Source organism: Balaenoptera physalus, assembly GCF_965194825.1.
Source record: "Balaenoptera physalus genome assembly, chromosome: 1".
In the NCBI taxonomy this organism is placed as follows: domain Eukaryota; kingdom Metazoa; phylum Chordata; class Mammalia; order Artiodactyla; family Balaenopteridae; genus Balaenoptera; species Balaenoptera physalus.
The window spans coordinates 41,628,627-41,643,888 of record NC_138882.1 but is presented as its reverse complement, the minus strand read 5'-3'; the positions used below and the strand labels follow the sequence as shown (position 1 = coordinate 41,643,888).

Below are 15,262 nucleotides of genomic sequence, written 5' to 3'. Positions count from 1 at the left end.
GCGGCCCTGCAGAATGGCATCATCAGCCCTGGGACACAGAGAGGAGGAGGGAGGGCGAGCAGGGAGAGTAAGCACTCAGGGAAGGGAAGCAGCTGCCCGGTTCTCCAGACACACAAGCCAATGAAAAATTCATAAGGAGATGTTTTATATCCAATGTCTGATACCACTGCTGGGTCACAAGCTGATCTGAGCCAATCAATAGTATTCATCATCCTGAAAGGAACTAGTGATTGCATGTTTATGAGAACTGGGATGTTTTCCAAGCCAAGGTCAGTTTCTGGTTACGTGGAATGTGTCACCCTTAGAAATATAGAACTTAGTTTGAAAATGGAACCCAAGACTTTTTAAAAAATTATTCAGAGAAGAGGAGGAGAGGTACTTTTCAAATCTAGGGGGAAAATGTTTAAATTCATTTTTAAGTCAACTGAAGGACTAGTTTTTAAATTGAAACTACTTTTTTGTTTCAATCTTTGGTGGACAATCTTTATACATGATTCCTTTTTACTTAGATCTATAATTTTTTCTTTTTCTTTTTCTTTTTTGGCTGCGCCGTGCATGGCATGCAAGATCTTAGTTCCCCGACCAGGGATTGAACCCGTGCCCCCTGCAGTAGAAGCATGGAGTCTTAACCACTAGACCGCCAGGGAAGTCCCTAGAACTAGAATTTTTAAAATAACACTTTAGTGTACGTGTTAAACTCCTCCAAATACAAGTGGAAATGTATAAGAGTGAAATCATAAAAAGAAAAATAAGTGGAGTCAACTTTATCATTATACATCACTAAGTTCCAGGCTGGTTTGATTTTAAAAAGCTTTTAAAGATCATAGAACTTCAACTTGAGTTTCAGGGTTTGCTTTTTACACAGGCAATGATTTAAAGGCAGAGGGAGGTAGAGACAGCAAGATGAGTCTTAAAGGTTATGTGCTCAGAAGTCTGCTGAGGATTTCAGGGGAAACCACACCACAGTCTGGTTAGATGGGAAAAGCACTGAGTAAACCAGGGCTTCCAGGTGTGGCTAAATCAGAGCCCTCCCTGAGGTCTTCAAAGTAGATCCTATTAAACACCATCCCCCCACGCTCACTCACAGGTGCATTAAACATCAGGAGCTCACAAATGGAAAGCCTTGGAAAATCAACTTGTGAAGGAGGAAGGTAGGAAAGGAAGAAGGTCAGAATGGGATAAGGCTTTCATTCTCTCCCTGGTGATGGTGTCAGGAAAGAAGCTGTGCCCTTGCATCTGTGTAAACAAATAAGATTTCTTTTAATGGCTGTGAAAATAACAGAAAACTATTGTAAAACAAAGAAAAAAAAGTAAAAAATAAGAAAAGAAAAATCATTCATAATCCTACTGTCCTGAAAAGTCTATTTAACAAGATGGAGTATTTTCTTCCAGGCTGTTATATCTCTCTAGATATAGATATAGATAAAAAGATATAGTACATTGGAATTTTACTGTAAATAGTTTTATATCCTGAGTTTTCAATGCATATTTATTTTGTAATCATTTTCACATGTCAGAATTTTCAGATGTGGTATCTCATTGTTCAGTTAGGAATCTGTTAAAAGGATGTGCCATGCATTTGCAAGCCCCAAGAGTCAGTTCATGCAGGCATTTATAGCCTGCCCATCTCTGTGCATTGAACCCTTACTTAACTGTTTAGTTCTGATGCCACCTACACTGAAGCCTGCCCCTTTCCCCACTTACCAATTATGTGACTTTGGGAAGCTTCTTAACTAAGCTTCAGTCTCCTCACCTATAAATGGGGATAACTTTATAGAGTATTAATATAATGATCGAGTAAAAGAATATATGTGTTAGTTTCCTCCCCTCTGCCCTTTCTTGGTTTTCAGGCTTCTCCCAGAAGCAGCTATAAGAGTAGTGTTTAAGAGCTTGAGCAAGTAACCTAGGCTCTCTGTGCCTCAATTTCTTCACATGTATTTTGGGAATAATGGTACCCATCTCTGCATTCATAGGTTTTTAGGGAGGATTAAATTAGATGATCAACATAAGGCACTTTGTGCCTGCACAAGTAGGAGCACAATAAATGTTGCTTCTTCCTTTATAATCTTACAGGATCTTTCACGAACGTCACTTCATTGTTTTCACCAGAGCCTGAGCTCCTCTATGGCGTCACAGTGGACGGTAAGTTTCCCCTGTGGGCTGCCTCTTGGTGTCACTGTCCAGTGAGCCTCCAAGCAACCCAGAACCCAGGGCTGGGCCCCTCCTCACTGTAGCCACACCTTGCAGACTTCCCTAGCAACCACTGCTTGTCCGGTACCGGAACAGAGGAGCCCTTTGGAGGGAGTGGCTTGAGAGGGAGAGACCACCTTAATCGCAGATCAGCATCCAGGTATTAGCCGGAGGGAAGAAAGTCTGGCTATGAGAGAACTTCCTGAGAATTGACTGAGTCAATTTTCAGAAAAGGCCCTGAGGGAGAGATAACCTCAGGGAAAGGCCCTAGCGACTTTCTCTTCTTCTTGGGCCTTTCTTGGGGGAGGTCTCTTTCTGACAGGAGGTGGTAACAACCTTGCTTTGGTGCCACCAGGCAGGATCACAGTGAGAGGATAGAATTCACCCAGAAACCAGGGTGTGGTAGCAGTCTTGGAGGGTGTCTGCCCTGCCCCCAGCCTGCATGTTGTACTCTAGCAGAGGTTCTCAAAGCGTGGTCCCCAGCATGAGCATCACCTGGGAACACGTGAGAAATGCAGGTTCTCCGTCCTGCCCCAGACCTGCTCAGTCAGAAACTGGGGGATGGGCTTCCTAGCAATGAGTGGTTTCATGAGCCCCACAGGTGATTCTGATACACTCTCAGGTTCAAGACCCACTGCCCCACGGGGACTGATGGGGAGAGGAGAGGAGGTCTGGACGGATTCCTCTTTCCTAGGCCCTCTCTGAGGACTGGCTAAGTTCCTGCCCGACGTTCTTATCTCCACTTCTTTTGTTTGCTTGAGCTGATTTCAGCAGATTTCTGAACTAAAGAGTTTTGAGTAATAAAGCAGGGGTCATTCAAAGAAAAACCGTAAGAGAAGCAAAGCTTTGAGGTGCCTATGACCCCTGCTGCAGCATCCCCCCTTTGGGGTGCCCCAAAGCCACTGATCAGGAAGCCTGGTCGTGACTAGTGCCCTCTGTCCCTTCTTTCTGGGCAGAGAGACAGACCATGCCAAAGTGCTTTGTCCCTCAGAATTCTGCCCAACGGAAAAATCAGGTATGGGCACAAATACTTATGTACAAAGATGTTCATCACAGTATTATTTATACAGGACAAAATGGAAGGGGGTGGAACAACCCAAATAGCCAAGAGTGGAGGTCGAACCAATTATGGCATGTCCGTATAACGGAATATTATGCAGCCACAGAAAATGACGTTTTTATAAAACACTTGGTGTCAAGGGGGAAATGGTATCAAATAATGTTAAGTGATAAAAGATGAATACAAAACAGTATGTACGGACTGAACACACATACATGCATAGAAAAAAATCTAGAGGTAAACACAGAATGTTAACAGTGGTTATCATCTCTGGGTAATAGTATCGTAGAGTCTTTTTATTTTTTTCTTTATACTATTTGGTATTTTCCAATTTTCCACAATGAACATGTATTACTTTCACAAGTAGGAAAAAACGCAATGACAGTGTGTGAACTTGGTTGGACATTTTATCCCTGCAAGTCTCCGTTTCTTGTACCTCCGTGGCACCTGCCTAGGAACCCTCACCCCGCCCCCCGCACCCAGGGGAGAGAGTGTGATTATTGGCAGCTCCTCTCCGACAAAATATATTCTTCTTTAATCTCCACTTTCACCATATTGTTTATCAAGAATCAGATGGATCTAAGAGCTGTTTCATTCTTTCCCATCCTCTGACCACCTTACTTTGGTGACAGCAGTGACTAGCTACGTTGTCATAACTGGAACAGGCTCAGATGTGACCATGCCAGGCCCAGACTGCAAACAGATCTGGCAGAAAAGGAAAAGAAGCAAGGCACGAGTGGGCCATTAATGCACAGGGGAAATGGAAAAAGGTTCAGCTGCGCCACTGGGGCTGGTCTGAGTCGGCCACAGGCAGCTCTGCCATGGTGCCCTGAGGACGGAGCAAGCTCTGGCAGCCAGTGATCCTTGGAGGTCAGCTGGCCCAGCCGTAGGCAGATTCAGGCAACCAGAAAGTAACACAACAGCCCAGTACAACACCTTGCGTATAGGGGATACTCAATAAATATCTGTTGAGTGGAGGAATAAATGAAACTTCCTCACAGACTCTGGTGATCAAGACCCTCCATCAGAGGATGCCCTCAGGGCCAGGGGTCTGGGTACAGACAAGCTTGCAGAGAAAGGGGGCTGGGGAGAGAGCTCGGCTATGCATAGAGAAATGGTGCCGGTGGGGAAAGCAGGAGCCTTAGAATCCAACCCAAATTTGAATCCCACCTCTGTCACTGAGCGCCTGGGTGGTCCAGGGCAGTTCACCTTCCTGGCCGCACTTCCTCGCTGGCTGCCTGGGGCTGGCCGTCCCCACCTGAGGCACTGTTTTGGACGTCTCCGTGAGAGGGTGGGGGGCGTGTGACGGACTCTTACAGGTGTGCTTCCGGGGCTCACCCTGAGCGCAGACTAAGGCAGGAGCGCTCCTGTGCTCCAGGAGCCGCGGGCTCTCCAGGGACATGGGCAGGCCGCTGGCACCAGGCAGCGGCTCTAACTGGCCGCAGAGGCCACAGCGTCTGCACTGCCTGGTTCAGAGGCTGGCCAGGTCCAGGCCTGGAGAAGGATCCAGCAATGCACTGGGGAAGAGGGAGGCTGGGACGCCGGGAAACGAAGAGGGGGCTGGCTTCTGAGGCCAAAAGAGTAGGAAACAAGAGTAAGGTGAGGGCGCGGGCACCCAGCAGGATCCTCAGGCAGAGGATATAAATTTGGTTTTCTCTTTCTCAAGGGCAGATTTGGAATTTCGTTTACTTGAGGTGACTTGTCTCCACGAGGAGTTTGTACAGCTCTTTGTTGGGTGTGCTTGAAGGCCACTCAGACCTCCTCCTAGGCACACGCTGTTTTCGGAATGGCTTCCTAACGTCATAGCAAAGACCTGAGGCAGGTTGTCTTCAGAGATGAGAGGTACTTACCCCCACACACGCAGTCCTTCTTCTCACACCCGCTGGCTCTTCTTCCCGGAGCTTTCTTGTTGCCAAGTCCTGCCCTCACATCTCTGGGTTTATCCTTACTTGGAAAGCACACTGTATTCATTGTCACCTGGCTAATCCACCAACCCTGTCATTCCCGCCTGCATCTTGGGCAAGATGTGCCGGCGCAGCACTTCCCACTCTCTCGTGGCTGCCTTCTGACATAGCCTGTACCAGACCGTGAGCTTCCTCAGCGTGGGGGTCGTGTCTTATCGTCTGTCTGCCCTTTGCAGATCTTAGCGCAGTGCCTGTTGCACAGCAGGCGCTCGACATCGGCTGGGTGAAATAAAGAGCGAAGGGGTGTAGCAGACACTGTGGATCAGCTGCCCCAAAGCCTTTCTCGACCTTCTCCCCTTGGTTTCTTCTGCTGAGGGGTTGGAAACAAAATGCATACTCAATTTTCCCAGCTACCCTTACAGCAAGGGGTGGCCATGTGAAACAGTTCTGGCCAATGAGATGTAAGTGCATGTGTTCAAGGAAAGCTTTCTCTCCAGAATAAGAGGCAAACCTCTCTAAGAGAAAGCCTTTGATCCTTTTGCCCTTCCCTTTTCTTTGTACCTGGAATGCAGACATGATGCCTGGAGGCGCAGTAGCTATCTTGCAACCATGAGGCAACAAGCAACAGTCAGAAGGGCCAAGTGAAAAAGAATGAAGTATTATGATTCTTGATGGCATCACTGATGACCATTATTGCTAGGCTGACCAACCTCATGGTTTGTTTGGGACTGAGGGGTATCTAGAGATGCAGGGCTTTTGATGCTAAAACAGGAATGGTCCTGGACAAATCTGGACTTTGGTCACCTATCCTATTCTACCCTAGCCCTGGACTGCTTATTTACAGAGACTTTTTATTATATAGTGAGAAAAATAAGCCCTGTTTACATCAGACATTGTAGTCAAGTTTTTCTGTTATTTGTAGTCAAAAGCGTTCCAGTGGATGCACGTGAAAGTTGGTATTTCTAAGATTCAACAAACAGACATGTACAGAGTTGCAGGTCATTAAATGCTAGCTGCCTTCACAGAGGTTATCTCAGTTGAGTTTCATTATGATTCTTCATGGTAGGTTTTGTTATACCCATTTTACAGATGAAAAAACTGAGGCACCCAGAAGTTTAGCCCACCTGGAATCCAAGTCCTGTACATTAATGCCATGCCCTTTCCCCCCATAGCCACTCTGGCTCATTTTCTTTTAACTCAATATGTGATCACTTAATGTTATTCTAGGAGTGGGCATCCTTCTTTTTGAATGAATGAAGTCACTGTGAGATGCAGTATTGCCTTCTCTTTATGGTTTATTTCTGGATAAGTCAAAAAATCCTGGTGATTCGACTTGTTTCTCCATCATTACTGTTAATGAATAAGAGAGAATTGGTTTGCATAGATTTAAAGAAGTTTTAAAAATTATTCTTGAACGATTCAAAAGGTACAAAGGGGAATGTAGTAAAAAGTCTCCTTTCCACCCCTGTTGCTTTATAGATGAATATTAACAAAACTTCCATCAGTTTTAAATTGATGGTTTTGAATGTGGACCATAATGAATAGTCCCTTAAATTTGTATTCAGCTTTTGAGATTACAAAATACTTTCAAAGGCACAGTCTCGTTTTCTCTTTCCAGCTGAGTGGGGAAGTTTTCTTTAGACTCCATTCACAGTCACAGCTCTTGGCAGATCTTCGTCCCCACCCCACCCCCTGCCCTTCCCTATTCCCAGAGGCCAAGACTTCCCTCTGGGTCCCTTGCCCCTTTTGTAGGCTATCTGCCTATGACCAAGGCCACACCCTGGCCGGTGCTGAGTCTGCTGGGGCCTCCTGGGTACAACCGTAGGCTCTTTATGTGTTCTTTGTATCACTCACTGCACCTGGAAGAGGCCTCTCCCAGAAGATGCTCTGAAAATGCTGTTGATGGGCCCGCCGACTGGCCAACCTGCTCTTGCACATGTGTAGCCTGTGAACCCCTCGCCTCCAGGTCCCGCACGGCTGCTCTGTACGCTGTGCACCCTCCCCTGGGCTGACTCCTGCTGATGCCTCAGGTCTCAGCCTCACCAACTTTCTAGAAGTAAGGTTAAGACAGAAAAAGTCAACCAAGTTAGCTGAATAATGATCCTGGGTTTCTCATGATGTATATAATGACCCAGTCAATCCATCAACCATTCATTCATCGAAGAATCATTAATTCCGCTCAGATTTATTAGACGTACTACATCTAATGGCCCAGGGCACCACTGGTTCTAGGTGTCAGCCCATATGTCTCTTTCTGCAGGTTTGTTCATTCAGTCAATCTGCATTTCCATCTTTCATTTGTATTTACTCAACAGATGGCCATGCAAAAATGAACAGAAGGGTCCTCAAGGGTCATGATGGGGTGGAGAACACAGGCTTACAAACACATCATCATGCAGCATGGTCAGTGCCATGAAGAGGAAGGCAAAGCACTGCAGAAGATCAGAGACAGTCTCACAGCAGAAGTAAGGCTAAATTGACAGGTGTTAACAGGAAGATAGGGCATGAGAGATCAGGGGACAAGGAATCAAGAGAGGGAGGTTCTTTCCAGAAGAGGAAATAGCAGGTACAAGGCTTAGAGATTCATTGAAACCTGGCTGTACCAGGACCCAGGTAATGTGTGCAGAATGACTAGGGTGCTGGGAAACGTGCATCCCCTACATCCTGCCTGCTGCTGGCACCTCATCCTCCATCAGAACGGAGACACTTTCTCCTTCCTCCTTCTCCAAGTCCTATCCATTCTCAACCCACTCAAGACCTACTTCCTTCATGAAGAAGCCTTGTTGGACTGTGAACCAAAAAGATAGGCATTTAATTCCATTCTGTTTTGTACATTGCCATTTAAAGATTTCATAACAAATCTCGGCTTCCTACCAAACTGTAAAGTCCTTGAAGAGAGGGACTATGATTTATACTTATTCTTAAATGCCTCTGGGCATGCAGGCAAGAAACCTAGAGCTTCTCTGTGAAAGCTCATTGAAGCAACCCTCCAGGCCTGGAAAGGCAGCCCTAACCTCAAGCAGTTACTGGTGAGTCTCTTAATACATACCTTCCGTCTTCATTCATCATCTGCTGTCATACCGATTATAGGCTTGTGCTGAGGGCTGATTAGATGCCATTAGCGTGCTTTTATGATTCTTGGAGAAGAGGTAAGTAATGATGCTACCAGGAATTTAGGGGGATTCCCATTAGAAGTCCCTAGTTCTAATCAACCTTTGAATTTACTGTTAATTAACTTCTCACCCATGGGAAATAAAAAGTGTCATCTGTGAAGCCCTGAACTTGTAGATAGAAGAACCAGGTCTTTTTGTTCCATCTCTACCATGAATCAGCCTTGTGACCTTTGACAAATCACCTATGCAATTTTTAACCTCAGTTTCCCCCATCTTTAAAATGGGAATAATAATACCTCACAGGGTTATAACTGCTCTCACAGGGCTATTGTAAAGATTAATTGTGGTAATGGATGTGAACTTGATTGGTAATATGTCATTTAAAAATCAGAGAGCACTTTTATCTTTATTATAAGTGAAAGTTCTCTTCCCTCTGTTTCATTCTCAGCATTCACAATCCAGACATAATCTCTCCACAGGGAAGTAAGTGAACTGTACTGATTTTTTAAAATATTTATTCATTTATTTATTTGTTTGGCTGCGCTGAGTCTTAGTTGTGTCGCACGGGTCTTAGAGTGCACGAGCTCAGTAGTTGCAGCGCACGGGCTCTCATAGTAGTCATAGCGTGCAGGCTCCAGAGTGTGCGGGCTCAGTACTTGTGGCACGCAGGCTCTCTAGTTGTGGCGCGTGGGCTCTAGAGCGTGCGAACTCAGTAGCTGCAGTGTGCAGTCTTAGTTGCCCCACGGTATGTGGGATCTTAGTTCCCTGACCAGGGATCAAACTTGCGTCCCTTGCATTGGAAGGTAGATTCTTAACCACTGGACCACGAGGGAATTCCCTGAACTGTACTGATTTTAAGGAGAGCGTGTGTCTTTCATCTCGTATCTAGGAGATCTACTGTAACCACCTTCTCAGGCCACCATAGATGTTGGGATAGTTGTGTCTGCCTTACTTGGGATTGTAGGTCCTCAGGGCAGGCGTGCTGCACACCATGTGAGCTGCCCTATCACGCTCAGACCACAGTGGAATGGCACCCACTAAGGAAGCTGCCCAGGCTCAGCTCTTGGAACATTAGTTTTTCCCAGGGAGAGTTCTCTATTCCAGGCTGTCCTCTTCCAGAAGACAGTTCTGCTTAGATTTGTCAGGGAAGGTGGTTAAGAAATACAAACAACAAAAGTGGGCCCCAAACCTAAGACCCTAAATGAGAAGGGGAGGAGGGGACTCTGGAGGGAGAGACAGTCACGTCTACAGAGCCGGCACTAATCTAACCAGTAATCAGAGGCCTGGACTCAAAGCCTGTCTCTGATACAAACTGACTGTGTGACTTTGGGAAACTCACCCAACCTCTCTGAGTCTCTAAAATTATACCCTGTAAAATGAGCGTAGTAATGCCTGTCTTTTGGTGTTATTTAAGGATTAAATTTGTATGAGTTTTACCAGATGGAAAGTGCCATGTGACTATGAGCTGACTATAAATTTATCTGCCTAAAGGAATCATTCACAATAACCCAAATGAATTGTGTGTCTCTAGGCCTCCATGAGGTTGTCCATTAAGGGGCTTTAAATGCGATCCTAAGAACCACCTCAAGGTCTGAAAAGGCATCTGTTGCAGATGAGGGGCGTGCCCTGAAAGCCAGTTGGTTTCCACAAGAAGCCGAAGGCCACCCCCGGCTGCCTTTGTTCCCTGTACACAGCCCCTCCCTGGAAGAGCACAGTTGCATCCCCTCATGCCTACCTGCACTCCATGCTTTATGGTTCCTAAGGCCCTTGCACTCTTTTATTCTTCCAATAAACCTGTTAGGTTAGCAGAGCAGATACACCCTCTCTTCGCGCACATGCACTTTTTATGGATCACTTGCCTGAGGCCCCAAAGCTCAAAAGGATAGTTCCTCTGCAGCCTGGAACCCCCAGCTTGGAGGGTCAGCTGGGATTTGAACCCAGGTTTCTAACAGCCTTGCCGCCCATAGCCCAAGCCATGGGCCCAAGTTTAACAAAAGCCCTAGGGGCCGCAGTCTTGAGGGTAAACAGACCCCCTCCATTAACATAGAGTTCCTTGGCAACCCTGGCTAGACCTGGGCACCTGCTTCCACCCACGGGTTTTTATTTTCTTGCATTTGTTTCCCAGGGAACCAGCAGGCGCTTGCTCTCCCAGCTTTGGTCCTTCCTCCCCCGAGTGTAATTGGGAGCGCCCTGCTGGCCTTGCGCTACATGAATGGGCTTCCTCAGGCAAGCGGACAGTGCCTGAAGCCCTGCCAGCATGTGGGCCCTCCTCTGCAGCACCGCACTCAGATGCGATTAGCCCCGAGCGTCACAATGCTTGGCAACAGTTCCGGGAGGCAGCGAGGCCTTTGTTCAGGCCACTGTCCTGTCAACTGGCTACAGTTCATTTGGCTGCCAGCCTGCTTGGCCTTTTGCATCATCCTGGCCTGCTCCCTCCTCCCTCAGCTAGTGGTTAGTCCATCATCCCAGATTTTTCAGGGAAGATTTGGGGCGTGCCTGTGAAGTTCCTGTGCCTTCCCCTAAAGCAGCTTTGGAATTATCTAGACCATGAGCAAATGCTGCATGGTTTAGGAGGGAGGCTCCTGGGATTTCTCCTGTTTGCCAGTGCAGAGGAGGAAGGACCAAGTGTGGCAGAATCTGGCCGAGCACCAGGCACTTGGATCTGTACAGCCAGTGTTGGTGGGTGTGGGGGGCGCTCGGCGTTTGTTGCTTCAACATGTTTTAATGGAGCGCGTACTATGCGCCTGGCACGTTCTAGACCCTGGGGATAAAGCAATGAGCAATCCAGATGAAAATCCCTGCCTAATGGGGCCTGAGGTGGGAAGGGGAGTGAGGAGAAGAGACAGACAAATAAACTTAAAAATAGCTATGTGAGGGACTTCCCTGGCGGTCCAGTGGTTAAGAGTCAGCACTCCCACTGCAGGGGACATGGGTTCGATCCCCGGTGGGGGAGCGAAGATCCCACATGCCGGGCCACGCAGCCAAGTTAAAGAAATGAATGAATGAATGAATGGATGGCTCTGTTAAAGGTTGCTATGGAGAACATTAAAACAGGCAAGAACCTGGCCGTAAGGGACCCTCTTCCCAGCACCCACACAGTGCACAGCATAGAGTGGGTCCCTGACTCTGACCTGTCCAGCTCGTCAGGGCTGGGTCTGAGTCCCACACCTTCCAGCTGCAGCCGATGGGGGCTGCTAGGATGGGAAGCGCTCCTAGAATGACCCGCCAGTCCTGCCGGCAGGAGTTATGCCCCAGGAGGCAGACTCCCCCCAGTGCAACTCCCTCCACCCAACCCTGCCAGGACGTCCTCTTCTGCTATATTTTCTCCTCCTCCCTCCCCCAAATACTGACTATCTGAACACAGCCATTCGGACCTGCATAGTCCAGTGCAGGGACTAGTGGGGAGACCAACTAGCAAACAGACCACGATAGTACAGAATGCTGAGAGATCCGGCGGGGCCTGGGTAGGGTCTCTGGGAGCCCTGGGGCGGGGCTGGGGCAGAATTTTCTGTAGGGGGCTGTCCTGTGTATTGTAGCACGGTCGACAACATCCCAGGCCTCGACCTGCCACATGCCAGTAGCACCCTACCCCCAAATCAGGGCAACACAAATATCTCCAGACATTGCCAAATGTTCCCTTTTGCAAATTGCCCTTCACTTGAGAACCACTAGTTTAACTCAACGTCACTCAACTTATTTGACCAAGAAGCACCTTTTATTTTGGGGGAACATCTGTTAACACTGCATGTGACTGTGTTATTCCGAACACTCCGGGAAGTGCTGCATCCAGATAAAGCCCACGTTCCCTAACGCAGGGTCAGGGACTTGGGATCTGGGCCCTGTGTGGCCCTCTGGCCATACCCCACACCACATCGGTCTCTACTTTTTACTTCAGTAAAGCCCAACAGTTAGCAGCTGCCTGTACGCACTCTGCATTTTATGTCCTGGGCCTTTGCTCGGGCTGCTCCCACTGCCTAGAATGCCCTCCCGAACTGTCCTCGCCTGGCTCACTGAGTCATTCTTCAAGGTTACACTTGGGCGTCACCTCCTGCAGGAAGCCTCCCCTGATGCCCAGACAGGACTGAGGACCCACTTTGCTCATGAACTCCCATCACACCTGACCCATGGTCTTTCCCTCCTCTGAGACCTGAGACAGGACCTGTGGTCCTCTAGTCTTCCAGTCCTATAGTGTTGGTAGTTTGGGGTTATGGGCCCACTTCTCCCACTTGACCTTCAAGGCAGAGACTCTGTTTTCATCTCCAGAACCTGGCAAAGAGTCTGGCACAGAGTAGATGCTCCATAAATGGCAAAATGAATTGACAAGTAAACAGAGCACAGAGATGGATGAGATACAGAGAGTGAGGACAAGAGAACACAGGCTTGGAGGAGGGTCAGAGCCAAGGGGCAATCATCTTTCTACAGCAGAAGGACAAATGATGAAGTGGCCTGCCCCTCATTCCTCTTTCCTTCAGGCTAAACACTTCAATTGCCTTAACCTTTCATCCCACATCCACCTCACTTCCCAGCCCTCTAATCATCTTTGTCGTTCACATCCCTCCGCGCCTTCTCTGCACTTTCCAAAGGCCGCTTTTGTGTTTAATGTGACGTGTTCAGAGCAGCAGGAACGCGAGCCTGTTTCCCCGAGAACATCACTTCCACTTAATTGGCTTGGGATTCCACAGTTCCCGAAGCCTCACCGCCACCGGCCTGGTGGCTGTGGGAGCAGCCCTGCCTCTGGGCACCAGCAAATTGTTCCCACAGAGAAGTGAGTGGAGAGAACTGAACTGGTGATTATGCTAATGATTTCCTTTTCTGTGTCAGGACTGCTCCACAGGGAGGCCGGGCTTCCGGGTCTGGAGGGCAGAGGTGCAGGATGTGGAGGGGGTACCAGGCCTGGAAAGACTTGGTGCTCTGAGCTGGGGTGTGGAAAGTCCACACTAGAGGAGACATCTGAGGGATGTGGCATCTTGGCGGAGTTAGTGCCTTCAGCTGTGACGGGTGCAGAATAGGGGTCCAGGGCCTTCACAGATTCAAGGCTCTCGAATCCACAGCAGTCCTGCGAAGCCGTGATGGACAGGTGGAGGGACAGTCCCTAGGTACCGGCTAGGAGCTAGAACACAGGAGCAGTGAGGAGGTCATTCCAACCCAGATCTTGTACCTCCCAGTCCGGAGGACTTCCATTACCCCACAGCCCTTTCTCCTGGTGGACTCAGTGTCAGAGACAGAGGAGGTGGTGCTGGGGGCAGAAGCCCTTTAGCAGCCCTGATAGCACATGACAGAGGCCCAGCGCGTGGCCAGCCAGCCTTAGGCTCCCAGGCTGCGGCCCCCTGGCCAGCCTGTCAGCCTCTCTCGTTGGCAGTGGCCTCAGCCAGTTGGAACCCGTGCTTTCTGGAGCCCTCCTCACGTTCCTTCTGTCCAGCCTGCCTGTGCCGCCCGCCTCGGCTCTCCACACGGCAGCTGCCTCGGGAGCCATGTGGACCCCTCACCCGTTAATAGCCCAGCAAATTCCTGCCACGTTGGCTGCCGTTTATCACTGGGGCTGGCTGGTGTTCGTCAGTCAGACCATCATCGGTCAGTCAGTCCGTCAGTCAACAAATGTCTGTTGAGAGCCAGGCACTGTTCTGGGTGATGGAGAGACAGAGGAGAATGAGGCAGAGCTCCTGCTCTCAGGGAGCTTGTTCCCGTCCTCAAGGGGTGGCGTGGGGACAGTTTAGTGCAGGAAGAGGCAGAGGACCCTGTGCGCTCCAGGACCTGCCTCGCTCTTTAATGAAGTCCAGCTCCACTGCAGACACTCAGAGGTGGCTTTTAGGTGGGCGATCCTGAGGAGGCTGCTGCCTGGGCTGATGCCCCCTGGTTCCCCAGGATGCATGGAAGCAGCAGGAGATGCCCCTCACTCACACACACACACACACACACACACACACACACACACACACTCACACACAAGCTCAAGGATGCTTAGTAAGAGGCCTGGGGGCTCCTGAAGGGACACAGGGTCCACCAGTTCTGCCCCTGCTGGTGGGTTGAGGTCATTTAGCCTGGAAGTGGTTTCCAAAATTGACTGCTCTGGCCAAAGTTCATGCCACGTTGATGGGAGGCACCAGGTGGAGAGATGAACAACACAACTGGACACCCAGGTGCAGGCTGGGGCGAGTGACCTGAGCCCTCTGTGAAGTAGGGACTGCCCTAAGCCTGGCTCACAGGAGTGTGTGTGTGGATTAAAGGTGCACAAAGTTAGCACGGAGGGCACATGGCAAGGGCTCAGTAAATGGCAGCTCAGTTGCCTCCCTGCCCCCTCCAAAGGAAGCCTTCTCTCTGCCTTCTCGTTCACACCTCCTTGGCAACTGTCCAGGGTCCCAAGAGTGAGCTGCCTGGGAAGAATTCAGTGACAGAAATACTAGGTCACATCCGGAACTTCCCTGCTGGCAGCTGGTCCTGGATCCTGGGCCTCCCCTGGGAGCGCTGTGCTGCGTGTTGCTGGCTCTGTCACGCCCCTGGTGGTGGCCTCGGGGAAGTCACCCAAACTCACCCGGCCTCAGTTTCCGCCCCATCAGCTAGGAATGAGTATCTCCCTCAAATGCTAGTTGAGAGTGTGAAGTAATACAGTGTAGGAGTGGCCACCTTTCTTTATTCTGAAGAAAGCATGAGAGGACAGAGCACCAAAGGAGAGGACAGCAGGAAGCCAGGTGGAGGAGCCAGGAGCTGAGGGGGGCGCGTGGGGCCCGACCAGAGTCAGCACAGAACCCTAGCAGCCGCACGCGGGAGCTCTCACTGCCTGCTGGCGCTGTGCGCAAAGCTCTGTACCCACCGTGCCTCACTGAGTCTTTACAAAAGCCTCATGGGTTAAGTATTATCCCATTTCACAGATGGAGAAACGAGAGGCTAGAGAGGTTAAGGAAGCTGCCTAAGGTTGCCCAGCTTGGAACAGGCAGAGCCAGGATTCAACCCCAGCTGTCTACCACCACGGTCCCTCCACAGTGCTGCCAGCTCGGGCA

At 49.4% G+C, this 15,262-nt stretch overlaps 1 protein-coding gene across 10 annotated transcripts in view; it reads left to right on the top strand.

Moving 5' to 3' along the window:
- Window positions 1-15,262, top strand: part of LOC309665534 (uncharacterized protein) — a 107,694-nt gene that overhangs the window by 49,893 nt on the left and 42,539 nt on the right. For all 10 annotated transcript variants that reach the window (XR_014266478.1, XR_014266479.1, XR_014266480.1 and 7 more), the window contains one exon: window positions 2,074-2,142. Coding sequence is in view for 3 of the 10 variants with exons in the window: in XM_082472178.1 (XP_082328304.1) it covers window positions 2,125-2,142 (18 nt within the window). In the remaining 7 variants the exon portion in view is untranslated. The remainder of the gene's footprint in view (window positions 1-2,073; window positions 2,143-15,262) is intronic.